Source organism: Ovis aries, chromosome 13 (genome assembly GCF_016772045.2).
Source record: "Ovis aries strain OAR_USU_Benz2616 breed Rambouillet chromosome 13, ARS-UI_Ramb_v3.0, whole genome shotgun sequence".
NCBI classification, from domain to species: Eukaryota; Metazoa; Chordata; class Mammalia; order Artiodactyla; family Bovidae; genus Ovis; species Ovis aries.
In genome coordinates, this window is record NC_056066.1 from 61,662,016 (window position 1) to 61,682,625 (window position 20,610).

The following is a 20,610-nucleotide window of genomic DNA, read 5'->3' on the forward strand; positions in this document are numbered from 1 at the left end:
TGTCTGACCCTCTGAGCCCACGGGTGCCCTGGCTCTCCCCTCCCTACAGTGACCCCTCATCTGAGGGCACCCTACCCAAAGGTGAGAGGGTGAAGGTGTGGGTGACAAGGCGGGGCGGCATCTGTCTCCCAGGGTCCAGACAGGGAGGAGGGCAGCCTCAAGCTCTGGGCAGCTTTTGCAGGGTGTCCTCAGATGGGGACCATGGTGAGCCTGGGGTGAGGAGGTGGGGAAAGCCAGGGCACCTGTGGTCTGAGAGGGTCAGACAGCCACAGAACCCAGGCCCTGCCACTTTCTCACTGCAGGGTTCAGGGAGGCTCCTGGGCCTCTCTGATGCCAAGGTCTCATCCACTTCATGGAATCCAGGGGAGATGAAATAGAGTGTCTAGCACATGACAGGGGCTTGAGAACACGAGAGAGGTGCTCAGACCACTGCCCCACGGGGACAGTCACGACACCAGCCTCACTGTTTTCTCTGTAAGAGCCCAGAGCTCAAGCCCCTAGCCAAGGACTAAGCAGGGCTCGGGGGAGTGTGTGGCTGGGGGCGGTTAGCGAGAAGGCTCTGGGAAGCACATCCTTCTGCCTCTCTACCTGGCAGGCTCCTCAAGGCCTGGGCAAAGCCCCCACTCTCTCCTCTCTAGCACCTCTAAATGAGCTCTGGGATTAGACACCCCCAGCAGCAGCAGCAGCAGCACCAGGAAGGAATTCAAACGCAGGAGGGACCACAGGAGGCTTCCCTGTGCAACAACTAGGGAAACCAAGGCTCAAAGCAGGGCAGGAGCCAGTCAGGGCAGAGAAGGACCCTAAGCCTTCAAATCCCCAGCCCTAGGGGCTCATGCCACACCTATGGCCCTTGCCAAGACCTTGCTGACTTTTTAAAATTTATTTATTTTTAATTGAAGGATAATTGCTTTACAGAATTTTGTTGTTTTTCTGTCAAACCTCAACATGAATCAGCCATAGGTATACATATATCCCCTCCCTTCTGAACCTCCCTCCCATCTCCCTCCCCATCCCACCCCTCTATTGCTGGTGTTTTGTGCAATTCAATACAACATTAACCAGGCCCCAGTGGCACTGGAGACACAGAAATAACCCAGACACAATCTCCAGGGAACCAATAGCTGCTTCCCACCAACTACATGCCAGGGATGTGGCTGGGTGTGTTATTTCCACGATCTAGTTCAATATCCGTGACATTTTATTACCATTCCCATATTTCAGATGAGGAAACTGAGGCTCAGGGAGATCACACAGCAGCTGACATTTCCTAAGACTTGCTATATTCTTTAAGCTCTGTATACATTAATGCCTTCATCTTTGTAACAGTCCTATGAGGAAGATAGGATTATCAGCTCCATTTTACAGATGAAAAAACTAAGGCCAAATTGGTGGAAGGGCAGAGCTAGGATTTGAATCCAGGACCCTGTGGCTTGACACCCGAAGCCCTTCACTTCCCCTCTATGTCAAGGTGGGCCAGGGGCAGAAAGTGGACTCAGGAGCCCTTGTTCTAACAAGCCACCCACCTGGGTGGGCTCTCTCCCAGCTTCCTTCAGCTCCCTCCCTGGCTTTGGTACTCAGGGCCCAGGCCTGGCTTTGACTGAGGTTAGCAGAGTGACCTCCTGAAATGACAAACAGAGCCATTTCCAGTTTTCCAAGTCTCCTGGAAGCGGGACTTTGGAACCCATTTTCCAGATAAGTAAACTGAGTCTTAAAGAGGGCAAGCAGGCTATTTGCCTGAGATCACATGCCAAGCAAGTGGATGCTTTAGGTTCCCACCAGTCCTGGCCCCCTCACTTGAAGTTCGGAACCCTCTCTCTCCCACCCTGCCCCCATGGTGCTTGGCTTTGGGTGCCGGAAGCGCCACCATGGCCAAGGTCACAAGCTTTCCCTGTCGCCCTTGTGGGGCAGGAGGTGGGGGAAGAGGAGGAGGAGGAAGGACGCTGGAATCAAGGAAGTGCTCTGGCCACTGTCGTGGGGACCGGGACATGGCCCCACCCCTTGTGTCCACTCCATCCCTCACACTTGGCTTCAGCAACTGCTGACACTCCGGGGGCAGCAGGGGCCAGGAACGCAGCGCCGGCTGACTTGGTTATAATGAAGACGCCCCGGCAGCTCCACACTGCCAAAGGACAGGGTGTTTTTCAGTAGGATCCTGAACATGTGGCATGCACACACAGTCACACTTGTGGTCTGCCAATGCCCACACCCCAGGTGCTTGCACATCTGCCGACTCAGACACTCATAGTCACACACACTCACATGCAGTCTTTCCTCCACCTGTACGCACGCGCGCGTGCACACACACACACACACACACACTGCCCCAGGCACACAAGCACCCCCAGCCTGCACAGGACAGGCACACGCACACTCACATCCACACAGCCACACTCCTGCACACATACCCACACGCACATACATGCTCTAGCCCAGGAGTGCTCACGCGTGCTCACCGTATTCAATCTGTCCACAACCTCCCAGGTAAGAGCTGGCTTGGAGAAGCCCAGGTTTACCTGAGGCTTGGTTGGACCCTTGACCTTTGTCCCTCGGCAGCCCCAGCCACAGCTCCCCCCTCACCTCCCAGTCCTCCCCAGCAGTATTTCTGGGGTCCCAGTTGGGCCTCCTGACTCCCAGGCACTCAGAGACGGGAAGGCAGCCTGTAGGGACCATGAAAGAGAGGATGCTCATGCCAGGCCTCGCCCAAGGACATGAGTGGGGGTGTGCTGCCCCATCCCCCACCAGCAGAAGGTGACCCAGGATTCCAGAAGAGAGGGCAAGGGAGGGCAGAGCCTGGTCCAACAGGCTCCAAACTGAAGCCCCTCCCCCAGAGATCCCAAGACCACGTTCGCCCGAATCACCGTGGCTTCATAAACGAAATAGCCCACTCTGCCATTCATGAGAAATCCAAATAGGGCCCGTGTCATTGTCAACCTTCTCCCTGAAAGTCCCCCAGGACCCAGGACAACAGAGGCCTTCCCCCTCTTCTCCTCACCCTATACCCATCCTGTCGTGCCTCAGGGAAAGTCCCAGACAGCAGACACCGAGCCAGCCCTGCCTGAAGTGCCAGCCTTGTTATTACAGACATCTTGATGAGAGTCTTCTACACTAATTCAGACTAAGGTGTAACAGACTGAAAGCTTGTCACGAAAAGTCCTATGCTTTCAAAGCACATCAGGCTGTAAGACATCTCACGGAGGTTCAGAGTGGAAGGGTGTACCGGCGATACCCTAACTCTGCCTCCCCTGCGGGTGGTGTGGCCTTAGGGAAGTTCTGAACCTCCCTAAACCTCAGTTTACTCATCTGAGGGATGGCAGTGGCAGCAGCATCTACCTCTGGGCCGCTGTGAGAGCCTGACACAGGGACAGGCACACAGTAGGTGACTCAGAAAGGGTCACTGTGGTGACACTTAAGAGAAAAGTAGGAAATACCGAGGTGTTCAACAGAAGGTCACAGCCTACGTTAAGCTGTGCTAAGTCAGAGGCCATTTCCCGCCTAGACCAGTGGCCGCAGGTGCCAAAGGTTTACAAGAAAGCTCTGGGGAGAAAGGCTGAAGACTGTGAAAACGCTCTCCACTAAATGAACGTTGTCTGCAAACTGGGAAAAGACCACCATTAGTCAATTTGGCCCGCGGAACACCTGGGGTCTGGCTCGCAGAAGCCGGGTGCTGAGAGTGGAGTTTGGCAATCTGGTGTTTCCCTCGGGGGAGGGGGCTCTAATGGGGGGATTCCTGGCATGTGATGGACCCCCGGAGAAGCCTCAGGGCAATGCAGAGATCTGCCTTCCAGGCTCCCCACCAACGGAGACTGCCTCGTTTGGGGTATCAGTTTTCCCATCCGGAAGATGGTAGAGCTGGGCAGAGAACTTCTATCTGTAAGGAACCTGGGGGTTCTCCAGTCCTGGGAGCTGACAGATGGCCTGGGGCCCCGCCCCAGACATAACCTGTGGGCCTCGCAGGCCCCCGGAACAGCCCCATTCCGAGAGACCAGAGGAAAAGGGTTGGTTCACTCTGAGGCTGAGGCTGGAGAGGAGTCGGGGGTCTCGGCTCCAAGAGGCTTGCTTCCCTCTCTTGGCAGCCCACTGAGACCAGAGCAGCCCAAACGCAAGAAATCATAAATCCAAACCAGGCTTTGCCCAGTCAGGAGGCCCGGCTGGCTCTTGTCACAGAAAAATCTTGTCCCCAGGAGCGCCCCGTGCTGCTGCCCAGTGGAGAACTCCGCCCTCCTCCCCTCAGCCTTCAGCCTCCGCCTCCACTTCTATTTCCTGTGACAACCTGCAAACTGAAGTCCAACTTGTCTGTCTCTCCCCCAACCCTCCACGCCCAGGCTTCTGCTCGACCCCCGCCCCGCCCCACCCCACCCCACCCCACCCTGCAAGCAGGCCCCAGCTGCAAGAGGCCCCGGCCGAGTGTAATTCCCTGCACCCGCCTCTCCACCCTGGGCCCGTCCGGACAGATTAAGCCTTTGTCACACACACCCAGAAAAGCTCAGGGCCAGATGGGACGGGACAAGCGGTGTCAGATCATCGACCCTCCACGGCCAGGACTAGGAAGGGCCCTGACCGCAGCACCACATATGGCTGTGAGAAGAGGAAAGGGGGCCCCCCGCGGGGTACGGCCAGAGAGCAACAAGGACGCGAGATGAAACACCACGGCCACCCTGGGGATCCAAGCCCACACAGGAGCGCAGGGGACCCTGTTCCACGGCTGAGTGACACAACTCCCACACCCTCTCTTTGCTAAAATTGTTCTGCCTGCCTGCCAGCCCTCCCCTGGAGCTTCTGTGGGCTTCTTGACCAGATCCTGGGCTATCCCCACCTCCCCCACCAGCTGGGTGCCCAGGGAGCAGGCTCAGAGTCCAACCCGCTCCAATGCCCCAGAGCCCCCACAAGGCCTGTGGATGCTAAACAAACGTCTCACACAAAGGTTTGTGGCCCAATGACCTTCACAAAAACCCACCCAGGACAAATGACAGGATCTCTTCCAACTGACATCAGAAGCAATGATAACTTTAACTCGGTGTGTGTCATGTGTGGGCATGTGTGTATATGTGTGTGTGGTGTGTGTAAGCCAGTGAAGGTAGGGGATGTCCTCTGCATCTTTCAAAGATGGGCCCATTCAGTTCCTCCCAGGAAGAGGCCATGGCTGCCCCAGAATTCCCAGCAGGACTTGTCCCTCTTAGATCAATGAAAAGGAAAATGGAACTGTAAAAATAATAACTGAGCCCCAGGAAGGTGCTTGGAGCTGGGGGTGGCAGGACTAAGGGCATCTCCTGTGGCTGGCTCTGGATGGCTGGGTGAGTGGCAGGTAACTAACAGGCTCTCTGGGGACCCGTGGGCCAGGCAGGTGGGTGTGGGTAGCTTGAGGGCACGTCTGTTGTGTTTGTCGTCCCCCTGGTAGCCTGGGCAGGGAGGCCTGGGTTCCCTTTCTCTGCCTCCCAGGCAGGTGGTCCCTCGGGAGGGCTTATTATTGGTCTGGGAGTCCGGGTGGAGTCTTTCCAGGCTCCTGCTGCCAGGCAAGGCAGGTCAGGGTAGGCCTTGCCAAGGATCCGAAGGCTGGCAGGACCTGGGGTCCAGGCTGAGCACCCAATTTCTGAATGCGGCCTGGGTAGGTGTATGTCCCACTTGCTCCCCCTTGACAGCTGTGGGGCTATAGGGGCAGCGGGACTGACGGCTTCAGTATGCTCATTCCCTAGGGGAGAGGTCGACCAGCTCAGAGAACCAGTGAGCTAGCTGCCAGGCCTGAGGGCCACCTGCTCCCAAACTCCAGGAGTGTGTGGAGTGGGGGCTCCTGCCTCAGACAGAAGGAGGTCGGGCCAAGACGCCCAGCTCCCTGGGGAGGGAAAACAGGGATGGGGTGGGGGTGAGGGGCACCAACTGACCTGCGAAGCCTGGATGGCTCAGGGCAATGACCCAGGGTAGGGAGCGCAGACCCAGCCAACCATCTGGTGGGTCACTGACCTCGAAAAAACCACACTTAGGCTGGGGACACTAGCCCAAGATGGAGGAGAACCGAGGCGGGGTACGCAACTGGCAGAGAGGAGAGCTGACCTAGGCAGGGGAGAGGCAAGGACCCCTACTCCCTGGTATGGACAAGTGGGCATCAGTTTGGGCTCCCTGACCCGATCGGGGAGGAGACAATGACCCAGACTCCCGGGGTTTGGCAGAGAGCACTGATTTAGGCGGGGAGGTCCCGACTCTGGCGGGGTGGGACCCTGACCTAGCCTCCCCCTCCGGGAATCCGGCCCCGGCGCGCCCCCCTCGGCCCGGCCCCCCGGCTCGGGTCCGGCCGGAGGCGGCAGCGGGCGCAGATGGGCGGCCGGCGGCCGCAGTGGCGGCGGCGCGGTTATCAGCGCTCCTCGCAGATGGGCCGCCCGCCCTCCGCGCTCGCGGCTCCCCACTCCCCGCGGCCTGCAGCCCCGTCCCCTGGGCGCGGGGCGGGTGGCGGGGAGGCGCCTCTGGATCCGCTCCTCGGCCCCCGCCTCCCTCCCTCGCGGCCCCCTCACCCCGCGGGCCCGGCCCGGGCGGCCGCCGGAGGGGGAGGGGGAGGGGACAAGTGCACTTTTCGTAACGACCGAATCAATTGTGTGTGAAGAGCCCGCTCCGGCCGGGGACGGGGCTGAGCGCGGGGCGGGCGGGCCGGACGGGGGAGGAGCGCGGAGGGGGGAGCGGGGGAGCGGGGGAGCGAGGGAGGGAGGGAGGGAGGCCGGCGCGGGGCCGCCCCGCTCGCTCGCTCGGGCCGGGCGAGGCCGGGGAGGGAGCGAGGGGGGCAGGGAGGGAGGCCGGCCTGGCCCGGCCGGGCCGGGGGCTGAACGCACTAACGGAGGGTCTCCGCCACGGAAAGTTCAAAGCTCAGCAGCGCCCCGGCAGCAGCCGGCCCCCCCAGCCCCCACCCGCTGCAGAACAATGAGGTCCCGGCGGGGGAGCCGCGGGGCCCGCGCCGCACGCCCTCTCCAGGGCGCCCCGGGCCGGAGGGGACGCCCCCGCCCGGCCGCCCGCCTCCTCCCTCTCGGCGGCTGCGGTTCCCCGCCCCCTCCCCCACGCCACCCCGCCCGGACCCGGGCCGGCCGCGGGGACGGGGGAGGGGAGGGGAGGGATAGGTCAGGCCGCCCCCGTCCCAGGGAGGGGGGGAGCTAGGGGCCCGGGGGGCGGAGGGGGCGCCCCACCCACCCGCGGGAGGCGGCTGCTGCGCCAGGCTGCGGCTCGGGCTGCCCCTCCCCGGGCCAGCCCCGGGTGGGGTCGGGGAGACGGTGCCCGGGCGGGCCCCCTCCCCTGGCGCTGGGAAGCCGAGCGGACTCCCCGTCCCGTGGCTCCCCTGCCCCCCTCTCCCGCGGCACCACCCTCCACACACACACACACACAGACACACACACCCCACACCACCCAGCCGGCCCGGGGGCGGGAGCGCGGGGCGCCCGGGACAGGCAGCCCCGGGGCGGGCGGGGGGAGGCTCGGGCTTCGGAGCAGCCGCCTGCTGGCGGGGGGAGGGGACGGGAGGACGGAACATGCGGGGGTAAGCAGCCCGGGACAGCCCGCTCGGCACGGCCACAGCCCGGGCAGCAGCGCAGAGGGGGCAGGGACGCCCCGAACCCGGAGCGCTGCCCCGGGCGGGCTGGGGCGAGCGGGCGAGCAGGGACGCGGGCGCCCCGGGCGGGGCAGACCCGCGGACCACCCCGGGAATACACGTTCGGACACACATCCACACCCCCACCCCGCCCCCGCCCGCCTGCCCCGAGCCCCGCGGCGGGACCGGCCCGCGGCCGCCTCGCGCGCACTCACCGAGCCCGTCTTGACCGGCACATACACCACTTGGCCCATCTTGGGTTCCCGGCCGCTGCCCAGGCGGAAGCCCTTGGAGCGCACCCAGAACTGGAACTTGCCTTTCTCGCCGGCTGCCGGGCCGCTACCCGCGCCGGTCCCGCCGCCGCCCTGCAGGACCTCGGCGATCCGCTGGTATTTACTGCGTGTCACCGTCTTGGTTTTGGCCGAGTCGCCGTAGGTGCGCAGGCACCAGTCCCGGAACTGGCGGCCCAGCTCCGAGTCCCCGGGGCTGCGCTCGCGCTCCCAGCCCCCGCGCAGCAGCAGCGTCGGCTTCGGCATCCTCCCGCCGCGCCCGGCGCCCTCGGGGGCGGGCCGGCCGCCGGGCCGCCCGGTGCCGGGACTGGGCTGGGCTGGGCCGAGCCGAGCCGGGGCGCGCCGCGGCCCCGGCTGTCCCGCGGTGTGGCTCCGGCGCGGAGGCTTGATGGGCACGGGCGGCGGCCGGACGCGCGGGGCTGCGGCGCGCTCTGTCCTGCTCGGGCGGCGGCGGCGGCGGCGGCGTTGGCGGCGGCGGCTCCGGCTCGCCTCCTGCTCCGCCTCCTCCTCCCCCCCGGCCGGGATGCAGGAGCGATGGAGGCAGCTCCGGGCCCGGAGGTGCAGAGGGGGCGGGCCGCCCCGCGGGCGGCCGGGGGAGGCGGGAGGCGGGGAGCGGCCCCGGGCGCGGGGAGCGAGACCGAGCTCGGGCGCGGGCGGCGGCGGCGGCGGCTGTCAGCTCGCGCGGCTCATCCTGCTCCTGCTCGGGCTCCCGCTGCCGCTGCTCTTCCTCCTCCTCCTCTTCCTCCCGCGCCCGCCTCCACCACGCCGCGGGATCCCACCTGTTAGAGCGGCGCAGCCTTCGCCGCCGCCCCCCACCCCCCGCGCGCCCGCCCGCCCGCCCGCGGGGCCCAGCCCCCGCCCCGGCCGGGCCCCTGGGGGCGCGGGGGCCGGCGCGCCCGCAGCCGCCGGGAGGGCAGGAGCCGCAGGCGCACAGTGCCCAGCCCAGGGACCGAGTTCCCTCCTGTCGGGCCTGGCCCCGAGCCTCGCAGGCCGCGCTCCGCTGGGCTGGGAGAAGGGCGCAGACCCCGCCCGGCCACCGGCGTCCCTGCCTCTCCGGTCGGCCCCGCCCGATTTTAGCCCGGCGCGGGTGGGACCGGGCAGGGCCCCTACCCCTTCTCCCAGCAACTGGCCTGACCTCTCCGGTGCGAGCTCGGCGCCAGAGGATCAGTGTTCCCCTGGGGAACCCCAAACCGCCGGCCTTCAGGGGGCCCCCAAACTTCCTCCCCTCTCGCCTCACCTGAATTCCCCGAAGTTTGGCCGGTCTTGCTTCTGCTAACCCCACTGCTCTGGGACTGCCTTAGGCCCCAGAGAAGTCATCAACATTGACCAGTGGCCTCACTCAGGCTGGCCTCTCACCAAGGCTCAGGGCAACGCTCAACACACCCACAAATTCATCTCGAGGCACCCGGCCTTCCTGGGTGCACAGTGGCCTAGAATCACTGGCTGAGTAAACTCAGGTGGATCTGCCAGCCACCTCCTCCCCGGGCAGGACTGACCTTGGGTAGGGCCAGCCCCCTCCCCCTTCTCGAGATAATAACATAAATAAAGGCACAGGTCAACTCCCTGGGCTATCAGCCCTCCTTTCTTAACAGGTATGAGAAATTGCTGAGCTTCTTTCCCTGCTCTTCCTGGGGTCCACCCCCAGTGTCCCCAGGCCACTCCTGCAGGCAAGTCACCTCCAAGCCTGAGTCCCCAATTTTACCCAGTGCAGGACCATTTTCTGCCTAGGAATTACTGGCTACCCTCACCCCAAGTTTCCCTGCGCAGGTATCTACAGATTGCCAGGTCCAGGCAACTCTGAGAGGCAAAGGCAACTGGCTCATTTCACAGATGAAGGCCTGGGATTTGGAGAGGTGGCCTGACCTGGTCAAGGTCATGCAGGGAGGAGAGGAGGGTTCTGACTCAGGTCTGTCTGGCTCCTGCTGCCACATCACACATGAAGTCTCCTCCTGACGTCCCGCTGGGAGGGATCCCCACACTGTATGTGGCTGCCTCATGCTCCCCAGTAGCCTGGGAGCTCCAGGTGCTCAGGGTTCGTGTCTGTCTCATCGGTAGACCCCAGGCCTTAGCACAGCCCCTGGCACACAGTAGGTGCCAATAACTGCTGAAAGAACCCAAGAGGTCTTCCTAGTCTCAACCACTGTCAGTATTTCACATAGATGTATTTTTAGATAATTTACATTTCTGTGTTACTTTATATATACCAACAACTCCACACTCATTTTTCCTCTTTATCTTCCTAAGAACTCTATTTGGTTTCATACTGGCATGCCCATTTTTCAGAGATGACCACTGGGGCTCAGAGAGGGCAACACAGTAGGCAAAGGCCACACAGCTCCCTCCCCCGAAGCAAGGAGGGGCTTCTGCATGGTTTGGAAGCCCATGCCCTGACTTTTCCAATACATTCTTTTGCACATACCCCCACAGTTGACTCCCTTCCTGAGAACAATGGTGCTTTAGCCTAGCTATGCCAATGCTCACTTTCAGCAATGGTGCCCTGGTGCCTAGGTAGTGGGGCTCCTTGTTTGTGCCTGGTCTGTGTCTATTCCAAGGCACACCAATAACCAGTAAGCCAGACCACCTCTCTATGCAACCTGGGTCTGCCTGCCTTCCAGAACCTGAAAACCTGATTGTTAATCTTGGGCTGAGTTCTAGGATGGCAGAAAGTGTAGTATGATGTAAAGAATATAGGTTTCAGGGAGAGTCAAACAGACTTGAGGTTGAATCCTGACTGCCATTTGCTGTGGCATTCTTCGTGCCCACAGATTCCAGTTGACTGCTTCCCACCTGAATTAGCCCATCAGTTGACCCTTTGCTGGGTGACCTCTGGCAGGTCACTGAACCCCAAGTTCATCATCTGTATAATAGACTGTAAAGGTTCAGCAGAATAAAGTATGTGAGAGAGCCTGACATATGTAACAGGTGCCCAATAAATGCCATTTTCATCTCCATGGAGGTTGTGAAGTATTCAAAAAGGAAGGCAAACTTTGTTAATACTTTTTGTGTTTCATTCAGTCAACAAACTTTTCTTGAGCAGTCACTATAAACCAGGTACTGAGGATGGAGCCAAGGGATCCCCAAGGTCCTTGTCCTCTCAGAGCTTACTGATGGGTGGGAAAGAGGGTCACTGAACAACTATCAATTATTATAGCTTAGGGTAAGGGCTGGGCCTTCCTCTGTGGCTCAGTGATAAAGAATCTGCCTACAGTGCAGGAGTCACAGGAGATGCAGGTTTGATCCCTGGGTTGGGAAGATCTCCTGGAGGAGGGCATGGCCCACTCCAGTATTCTTACCCTGGAGAATCCCTGGTGGGCTATAGTCCATAGGGTTGCAAAGAGTCGGGCACAGCTGAAGCAACCTAGCACACACGTAGCCTAAGGGCTATGATTGAAATAGCAAGTTGTGATAGCAAATAAGAGACAAGAGGGACTGCTATTCTTGGGGGCCAGGAAAGTCTCTAGGAAGGTAGATTTGAGCAGTGACATAAATGGCAATGAGCCAGCTATGTTGTGTTCCGAGGGAAGAGCACTCCAGGGAGAGGGAACAGCATATGCGATGGGCCTGGGGTGGGACAGAGATTGCTATTTTCTAAAAGTTGAGAGGAGGCCAGTGTGGTAGCATGAAGTGAGTGAGGAGGGGCTGGAAGGCGGGAGACCATGGAATAAACATTGGATTGCAGGCTAGATGTGATGGGAAGTCATTGGTGAGTTTTAAACAGGAGAGAGACTGAGGAGTACTCGAGCGGAGTAGAGGGCTACTCTGGGCACCCAGGGATCTGTGGTCTGGGAGCTTGGAGGTCACAGGCCTTGGTTTCTCCTCCCATGTGTCAGCTCACTTTACAGCAAGCACTTCTCAGCCTCTTGCCCCAAAGGGTACTGGGAAAAGAGTGGAGATGGCTGAGCCAAGGATGAGAATGGCCTCCTGCAGCCCATCCCCACTTGTGCAGAAGCAGGTCCCTGATCTCTGGCCTGTTCATGTCAGTAGCATCTGTTAGCAGGGATCCTGCCCCATAGCATGCTGGGTAGAAAGTAAGTTTCTCTTGGGGAAGAACAGGCAGTCATGGTCCTAGGGGGAAAACTGTTCCTCCTTTCTTCCCATTCTAGATAGCTGCCAAAAGGACAAAGTAGGCTGCCCCATTATTTGTAGGTTATTGGATCCCTGGATTTTTTTTTTTTTTTAACCCTTAATCCAGATGTCCAGTGGATGGCAGTACTGAAGGAGTCCAGACCCCCAGGGTTCATGTCCACTTCCAATACTGACAGCAATGTACTGGGTCACAGGAAGTTAAGTGAGAAACAGTCTGCAGAGAGTATACAGTCTCAACCCTGCCTTTTGCAGGTGGGTAAACTGAGTCCCGAAGAAGGGAAGAGGCTCAGGGCTACCGGCAGAGCAGGGCATCTGGCCTTTGCCTGGTTTGGCCCAGATCACCTACTTTTCACTGAGCTCTGACTCTGGGCCCAGATGAATGGGAATGCCTGTAACTCAGAGGTGAGGTGGCCCCCACTCAGCCAGGGGTAGGGCAGAGTTCCAGGCCTGGGTAGGGCAGAATGACTCAGGCCCCCACAGAGGCCTGACCACCAAAGGCTAGGAGGAGCAGGAGGTCCTGGGTCCTTGGTATGTGGTGTGGGTGGCTTCCACTGTCAGGCTCTGATGCCACTTGCATCAAGGACTATGCCGCCACTCAAACCCCGACTCCCAAGCTTCTCCCCCTGTGGTCTGCTTGGCCACGGTGACCTGCTGCCTCAGGTCCACTCCACCCAGAAAGGCATCCTGACCCCTCAGTTTTGTTCAGGGGCTTCCATGTCTGCTTATAGACCCCAGGGCTTTCTCCATCCTGGCTTTGAGCATGAATGCCTGGGTACCTGGACCCACCAGTGCCCAGAATGGGGGCCAAAGTTTAATAATGATGAAATAAATGAGAGATTGAAGAAATGAATGAGTGGGCTAGTTCTCAAAATGTGCGTCTCAGACGGACAACTACAGCATTTCCCACCACTCTACTCTGCCTCCCCCATAATCAATCAGCCTATTAGCATTTAGTGTGCTCCTCCTAGAAGGCTCTTTTGTTGAGTGACCTGACATAGGTGCCTTGATTTCTCTGAGCCTTGGTTTGCAAAACCAGTAAAATGGGGATAATGATCATACCTAACTCACGGGGCTGTTGTGAGAAAACGCGCTCAGTGAATGTTTAGCTCCACTTATCACCATGTCCATCTGTCATTCATTCAGATCTTTGTTTGAGTGGCCTCTGTGTGTCAGATGCCATGCCTGGCGTAGGGATCACAGCCACAAACAAGATGGACCTGGCCCCAGCCCTCATGATGTTCAGGGACCAGCTGCCTTTGAAAAGATCAAGACAAATGGGTTGAGAACTAGAGAACAAAAAGCTGCCATAACACGTGAAGGGGGCTCAGATGAGCATCTTCTGAGAAACCCTGCCTAAGGGTTCCTTGGATGGAGGCGCTCAGAGCGAAGAAGGGGGAAGGAGAAAAATGTCTCTACACCTACAGTGGCCTTGGCTGTGGAACCATACCTGACCCACCTCGCAGAGGTAAGGAACCCTTGAGCCCAGCATCTCCTATTCTGCAAAATAAAGCATAAAGAGATAAGGATTTCTTTCAAATGTCACTGCCCCAGTAGAGCCCTCCTTGACCACCCTTTCAAAAATAGTTTCCAGTGTCTCTCTATCCCCTGCGCTGCTTTATTCAACTTCCTAACCTTGGCACCATCTTCTATGATAATGTGTATTAATTTGTTTCTTCTATTATAATGTGTATTTATTATAACCTGTGTTTACCTGTTTCTCATACACTGCCATGTATGTATCAAAAAGGTGGGAATTTTGTCTTGTGACCGTAGTATCTCCAATTCTCAGAACAGCCTGGCACATAGTAGGTGTTCAACACGTGTTTGCTGAATGAATGAGAGAATGAAGAAACCCTAAATGTGTGTGTGCGTCTGTTTGCATGCACACGTATCGTAAATAAAATGCATAATGAGAACCAGGAAGAGTGATGTTGGATTGAAAAGGAAGGAGGCTTTTCTTTCTGTTGCTAATTTTGTCTATTGCAAGTTACCTTCCTTCATTGAGCCTCAGTCTCCTCATCCATGAAATGGAGCTAGTACCTATTACACAACATCATTGTGGGATGTCAATCAAATGTGGTGCCAAGTGCCCAGATGGGACCAGGCACACAGTACGTGCCTGTAGGGCGTCTGTTATTCTGATGGAGCCCTTAGTGGAGGAGGCTCCTGAAGGGGGATCCCCAAGGCCTGAGCCTTCCCATAGGACGCAGAAGAAGCTGACACTGGATCTGTCCCGTCACCTGAACTCGTCGGTAATTTATTGATGCTGGATGCTGGCACCTAGCAGCTTGCCGGGTCAGCCTCAGGGAGCAGGTGTGGAGACATCAGGACCTACACTCAGCCTCACCCAGGAACGGCAGGGTGGGAAGAGTGCATCTGCCCAGGAAAACTTGATAGCTCAGTCCTTATAAATCCCTTACTATGTGCTAGGCACTGGGGGACTAGGAAAAAAACCCAAGTGTGTTCCCTGCCTGACCAGAGCTGATAGAGGGTGGTGTTGTTGTTCAGTGACTAAGTCGTATCCGACTCTTTGCGATCCCATGGACGGCAGCATGCCAGGCTTCCCTGTCCACTGTCTCCCAGAGTTTGCTCAAGTTCATGTCCGTTGAGTCGGTGATGCTATCTAACCATACCATCCTCTGCCACCCTCTTCTTTTCCCTTCAATCTTTCCCAGCATCAGGGTCCTCACCCTGATAGAGGGCAAGAGAGACGCAATTCATAATTTGAACACCTACAAAAATAGTGACAGATGATGAGGGCCTACCATGTGCCAGGAACTTTATACATATAAGCACATTTAAGCTTCATATGAATAGACCTTGATCAGATTCTATAGGTCAGAAAATGTCACCAAGGGGGGTAGGATGATGAGTGGCAGTCTGAACCCAGATATGATTGGCTCCAAAGCCCACACGTATGTTACCACCATCCTGCCCACCTCGGGCTGGCTGGACTAAGAGGCATATAAACAAAAACCCTAAATAAGGAGCTCTAGGAGGTCAAGGTGAGCAGAGGTCCATCCCACTAAGCTTCCTAGAGATCCCTTCTTTTAACTGGCCTTCAGAAAGTGAAAAGTGAAAGTGAAAGTCACTCAGTCCAGCCCAACTCTGTAACCTCATGTACCATACAGTCCATGGAATTCTCCAGGCCAGAACGCTGGAGTGGGTAGCCTTTCCCTTCTCCAGGGGATCTTCCCAAACCAGGGATTGAACCCAGGTCTCCCTCACTGCAGGTGGTTTCTTTACCAGCTGAGCCACAAGGGAAGCCCTTTAGAAGATGAGTGAAAATACCAGAGGAGTGTGTATCTTAGGGTAGGGAGACAGAGCAAAAGTTTGAAGGTGGAAAAGGGACTGATGGGTTTAGAGTGTGTGTGGTGGGCAGGCCCACCTGTGAGAGCAGAGGGCCTATTAGGCGCAGTGGATGTTCAGTGGTTTGAATGCCTGGCCACCTCTGGGCCTCCCGCGGTAGGCCATGTAGAACCTGGGAGTTGAAGAGTGATAAAGCCACCATTTCCTGTTGACCTGTATGTGCTAAGAGGCCTGGCATTCAAGGACCTGTAACATCTGGTTCAGCCTCACCTGCCTTCCCTCCCTGTACCAGCCCTCTGGGTCTGGCATACTCACCGACTCCAGAACACATCTTATTGGCTCTCACCTCCATACCTCTGTTCTCCCAGATCCCAACTCCCACATCCTACCCACTGCCCAGGCCTCACACCTAGGTCTGCTTCCTCCAAGAAGCCTACCCTGACCACACCAGCCCTAGGTGATATGCCTCAGCCTCAGAGACCTGGGCTGGGCAAGGGCCCATCCTCTGCTAAAAGCCATAAGCACTCACCAACCATAGTGGTCGGCTGGTGCCTTCACCTGCCTAGCATCATTCTTCCCCTGGTAATCTGAAATGCCTTTGAGAAACGGCCCCTTCCCCTTCTTTAGAGCAGTAGCTAGAGCAGGACAGGCCTGGACCCTGGCCATCAAAAACATCCCCTTCCCTTGACCACTGTGATGGTGGCCAGGTTTCTGATCTTATTTGAGCCGCTTGATTCAGTCATGCCTGAAGGCCCTTTGTATTTTTCACTTAGGTCTCTTTGGGCTGGATTGCAACCAGCCAAAGATCCTTGTCAGAGCTTCCCTGATGGCTCCGTGGGTAAAGAAGAGACAGGAGACACAGGAGATGCAAGTTCAATCCCTGGGTTGGAAAGGACTCCTGAAGATGGAAATGGCAACCCACTCCAGTATTCTTGCATGGAGAATCCCATGAACAGAGGATCCTGGCAAGTCCATAGGATCGCAGAGATTTGGACACAATCGAGCAGCTGAGCATGCAAGACTTCTCAGACCCTTTTATTTGCTATTGGGCACTGTGAGCCTATGTGCCCGCTTGCTCCATTTCAGGAGTGAGGAAACTGAGACCCAGAGAAGGACAAGGACTCATTCAGGCAGCTGACAGCAGAACCGAGCCCAGGGGCCCGGCCCCTGCCCCCACCCTGACCCAGTGTTCTCCTGTCCACACCTTGGGCCCCTTCTAGAAACAAGTCGCCTCTGTAGCAGAATGTCAGGAGCAAGGGCGCCTCCTCTTGCCAGGCGGGTGGCCTTGGCCAAATGACTTAGCCTCTCTGAGTTCCAGTTTTCTCATCCATCAGGTGAGAAAGTGCCTACCTCATGAGGTTGCTGTGAAGGTTCAAGTCCACTCAGGAACGCAGCACAGCGCATAGTAGGCCCTCTGTAAATTGCGGCCAGCACCTCAGTGGCTTCAGCTTCCTCAGGAAATGCTGGGTACACTGAGCCCTGACATCTTTGGGGAGCTGTGGGTCTCTCTAGAGAAAGACGCCAGCACAGTGCTAGCTCTGGGCTGGGCTCACCTTCACAGGGTTCGAATCTGGGTCTCAGCACAGGGTCTGCCCATTTGGATGCCCAGCTGTCAGGCCTTCCTCCTCCCTGATTTGAAAAGAGGTGTTTTTTATTTAGAGGAATCTCTCCCCACCACCACCCATTTCATATTGGCTCTATAAATTGGATTTTGTTGAGTGGTTTCTGACAAGCAAGTCGACCAGGCACGTGAACGGAGGAAATGCAAGGCCGCCTCTGGCCACGGGGGTGGATCCGAGGCCTTGAGTTCGGCTGCTCGCTGGCCACGAGCTCAGGCCCTGGGCAGCTGCATCCCGGGGAGGGTGTGTGTGTCCTTGGGGGAGATCCAGAAGGACTTCTTCCCCAGGGAATTCTTTCCAGAGGTTTCCCACAAACTTCCCTTAGAGGAAAGGCTCCTCTGGCATAGGGACCTGGCTCCCTCTGTCCTCCAGCCAGCCTGTACTGCCTGGATTCAGATTTACGGTAGCCAGGGGCTGTCCCCAAGTGTCCTACCCCAGATCAGGTCTCCTGAGATGATAGTCAAGTGTTTCTCCAAGTCACAGTGTTTCTGCATATCTTCAGCCACCAAACAAGGGGTGATTGACACAGTAAAGCAGGAGAGATTTCAGTTAGACAGTAAGAAGGACTTCCTCCCTGCCAGATGGCTCAAACTTGAGCTATGCACGACCTTGGAAAGAGCACTTAATTAGAAGGCAAGACAGCTTTGTTACTGTGTCAGTGCCTAAATTTCTCCTTCCCTTGGTTTGCTCATCGATAGAATGGGGATTAGAATTTCTGTTCACCCTGCCTCCATGTCTTCAAATGAGACAGTGGAATGAGGCCTTGAGGGCAGTGGCAAGGGGTTGGATCAAATGACCTCCATAGGTTCCTTTCCCTCTCTTTTTGGGAAGGAATTCCCAAGGCTGCGGCCCTGGCCTTAGGCCCAGGGACCAGGTGGTGAAGTGTGTGTGTGTGTGTGTGTGTGTGTGTGCACGTGCGCACGCACATGAACAGGACTCTTGATCATGTAGTAGGTGCTAAGTAAATGTTTGGTTTTCTCTCACTTCTCTTGGGCCAGTCTCCAGATACAGAAAGAGCCCTGGGGAGGTGTCAGGAAGCCCAAATTCTAACCCTGGTTGCTTTGACCTTGGCCATGTCCCTTACCCAACTGACTCTCCATTTCCCCATCTGTACCAGGAGGACTTCGGATGGTTTCCAAGACCCCTTCTCTCCTGAAACTGTGAAACTTATGACTGACCCAGGGAGGACCCCTGCCCCCTCATCTCCCCCACCAGCCATCACTGGGGGTTCAGATACACTGACCTTCCTTTGCTTCCTTGAATTTGTCAGGACCTTGGGAACGGCCTTAGGCCCCTCTCACAAGTTGTGTGACCCTGGATGTGTCACCCAGGGGTCTCTGCCCAAACCCTTCCTCTCTTGCCACAAATTCACCTAATTTGCTCCAACTCATCCTTACAGCTCTCAGCTCAATCATCACCTCCTGACGACCCCTCTCTCCCTAACATCCTCCTCCACGACTCACTGTCCTGGAGGACTCCCCTGCACCCCTTCTTTATAACACCTAACCGCCTGTACATCTCACGTTTATGTGGTTTCTTTATTGTTATTTGTTCCCCCGCCCCAGACTGTGAATTCTATGAAGACAGGAACTGGCTGGGTCTCAGTCACCACCATGTCTGGGTGCATCGGTACAGAATAGATACTCAAAGAATGAATGGATGGATGACCTCCTCCATTCTTGGTCGGAAGCTGAGCGGCTGACAGGCCTTACCTGCAGAAGATGGGCTGAGGGTGTATTGAAAGCCCCTCACACCCACACCTGGACTTTCCTGTGAAGCTCTCCCAGCGGTCCTGAGACCTCAGGACAGGCAGATATGAAGTATCGGCTCCATTTTCTCAGATAAGGAAAGCAGCCTCAAAGGCATGCTGGCTGGAGCAAGGTCACATAACAAACGCATGACAGGGCTGGGGTAGGATCCCAGGGGTAACGAAGCTGGAAGGGTTTTCCAGCCTCCATTTGACAGAGATGGAAACTGAGGCACAGAAGGGGAAGGGATGGCATCAAGGTTTTCCTAGCCAGGCAATGGCAAGGTGGGGAGAGGAATCTGTGGTTCTTGAACTCAGAGACCTTTCTCCTGCTGGGCTGAGGAGAAGGATCCATGGGCTTGACCCCGGCATGACCAGGAGGCTTTAGATAACTGATAACACCACGCTGTGGCCTCTGGGAGTGGACACCACTGAGGAGAAGCACCCTAAGGGTTTGGGTGTCTGCACAGAACCAGGCTGCCTGGGTTTGAATGCCAGCTCTGCCACTCAACAACCATGTGACCTTGTTTGGGTCACTCTACCTCTCCGTGCCTCAGTTTCCTCATCTGTAAAATGGAGGAGACCTGGGTTTAACATGTAAACAAAACGAAGCACTGAGAGCAGGAAGTGGTCTGGGACGACTGCTAACACGTGTGAACGGCAGAGCTGACCTGGCCAGAAGCAAGAGGAAGTGATTCACTCTCTGTGCACCAGGGAACTGGGGCCAAGAAGTATCAGCCACCTGCTTCTCGCCCCTAGGTCCGCTGGAGAGAATACACAAGAAGGGCTTCAATGATCACAGCAAAGTTTCTTGAGCCCTCTGGTACTTTACAATCCACTGAATCCTCAAAGCCACCCCGGGAAACAGGATCTGTCATTATCCCATTTTACAGATGTGAAAACCAAGGCCCAGACCCGTCACCTGCTCAAGTCTCACAGTTGGTGATGGGCAGAAACAAGACTCAGTTCCAAGGATGAAGGGTCCAGAGGACAAAGGAGGAAGAGAGATGTGTTGGCCAGGGAAGCAGAGAACTGGACCTCGAAAGCTGAGGACACCTGGGCAGTGGTGGCGCTGACAGAAGATGCAGCTAGAGCCCCGTCTCCCCTGGGGCAGGACTGTGGGTGAGCTCTGCTTAGGAATCACACCATGTCGAGCCCCCACCCTGGCCAGGCTCTGTAAGGGCAGGGCTAAGCCTCTTATCCCCACCATCAGGGCCCCCAGCACAGCCCTGCCCAGACATCATGAGTGCTTGTTAGGTTAGTGGTGCACCAGACACCCTCTCCCCTGAGGCCAAGCCTCTTGACCATCACCATCCCCATTATCCAGGTGAGGAAACCAAGCTCAGAGTGGGGAAGGGACATGCCCTGGGTCACACAGGTCTGTCTAAAATCTTCACTCTCCTAGGGGACGTGAGCCCAGGGACCACATCTCCCTGCCTCCAGCAGTTAGAGCCTGCAACAGACCCTGGAAGGCAGGTAATCCTGAAGGGGTGGGGAGCATGAAGCATCTCTCCAAGGTCTCAGGAGGTTGGAGAATAGAGAAGGGCAGCTTTTCCATGCCTCCCCAAATCCCCAAAACATGGAAACGTAAGGACCGTCTTTAGGGCTCAAGGAGTCCTAACTTCCCCTTTTACAGATAGAGAAACCAAGGTCCAGAAAAAAGGAATAGCCACATTCAGGGCCATCAAGCAGCTGAGGAACTGCCCAGAACCCAGCAGAGCAATTCCAAAAGGCCCTGAGGTTGGCACAAAGTGAGAACTAAGGCTGGCAGGCTGAAGAGAGATGAGGCTGAGGTGTGCTGGGACCAGGCCAGGCAAGAAGCTGGACTCCAGGGCAGAGCAGTGGGAAGGCATTGAATTGGAAAGGTCTGTCCACCACCTGGTTTGGTGCTTAAGAGACCCAGCTGGCGGCCGGGGACTGACGGGCCTGCAGGAGGGCGGGATGGGAACAGGAGACCCGGAACCGAGCTGACACTGATCCCAGCCCGCTGTTCTCCCTTCC

General features: G+C 57.3%; 1 protein-coding gene and 1 long non-coding RNA gene across 3 annotated transcripts in view; one reads left to right on the forward strand and one right to left on the reverse strand.

Moving 5' to 3' along the window:
* Positions 1-9,297, reverse strand: part of NOL4L (nucleolar protein 4 like) — a 132,888-nt gene extending 123,591 nt beyond the window's left edge. Inside the window, exon 1 of one of the 2 annotated variants that reach the window (XM_060397694.1) lies at positions 9,086-9,297. Coding sequence is in view for 1 of the 2 variants with exons in the window: in XM_015099828.4 (XP_014955314.2) it covers positions 7,774-8,094 (321 nt within the window). In the remaining variant the exon portion in view is untranslated. Of the gene's footprint in view, positions 1-7,773; positions 8,119-9,085 lie in introns of those variants that run through there. The other variant, XM_015099828.4, reaches the window with a different exon arrangement.
* Positions 5,983-17,845, forward strand: LOC121816203 (uncharacterized). Its single transcript, XR_006055681.2, has 3 exons — positions 5,983-6,080; positions 13,078-13,399; positions 16,017-17,845. It is a non-coding gene; the product is annotated as an uncharacterized LOC121816203 (long non-coding RNA).
* The last annotated feature ends 2,765 nt before the right edge of the window (positions 17,846-20,610 follow it).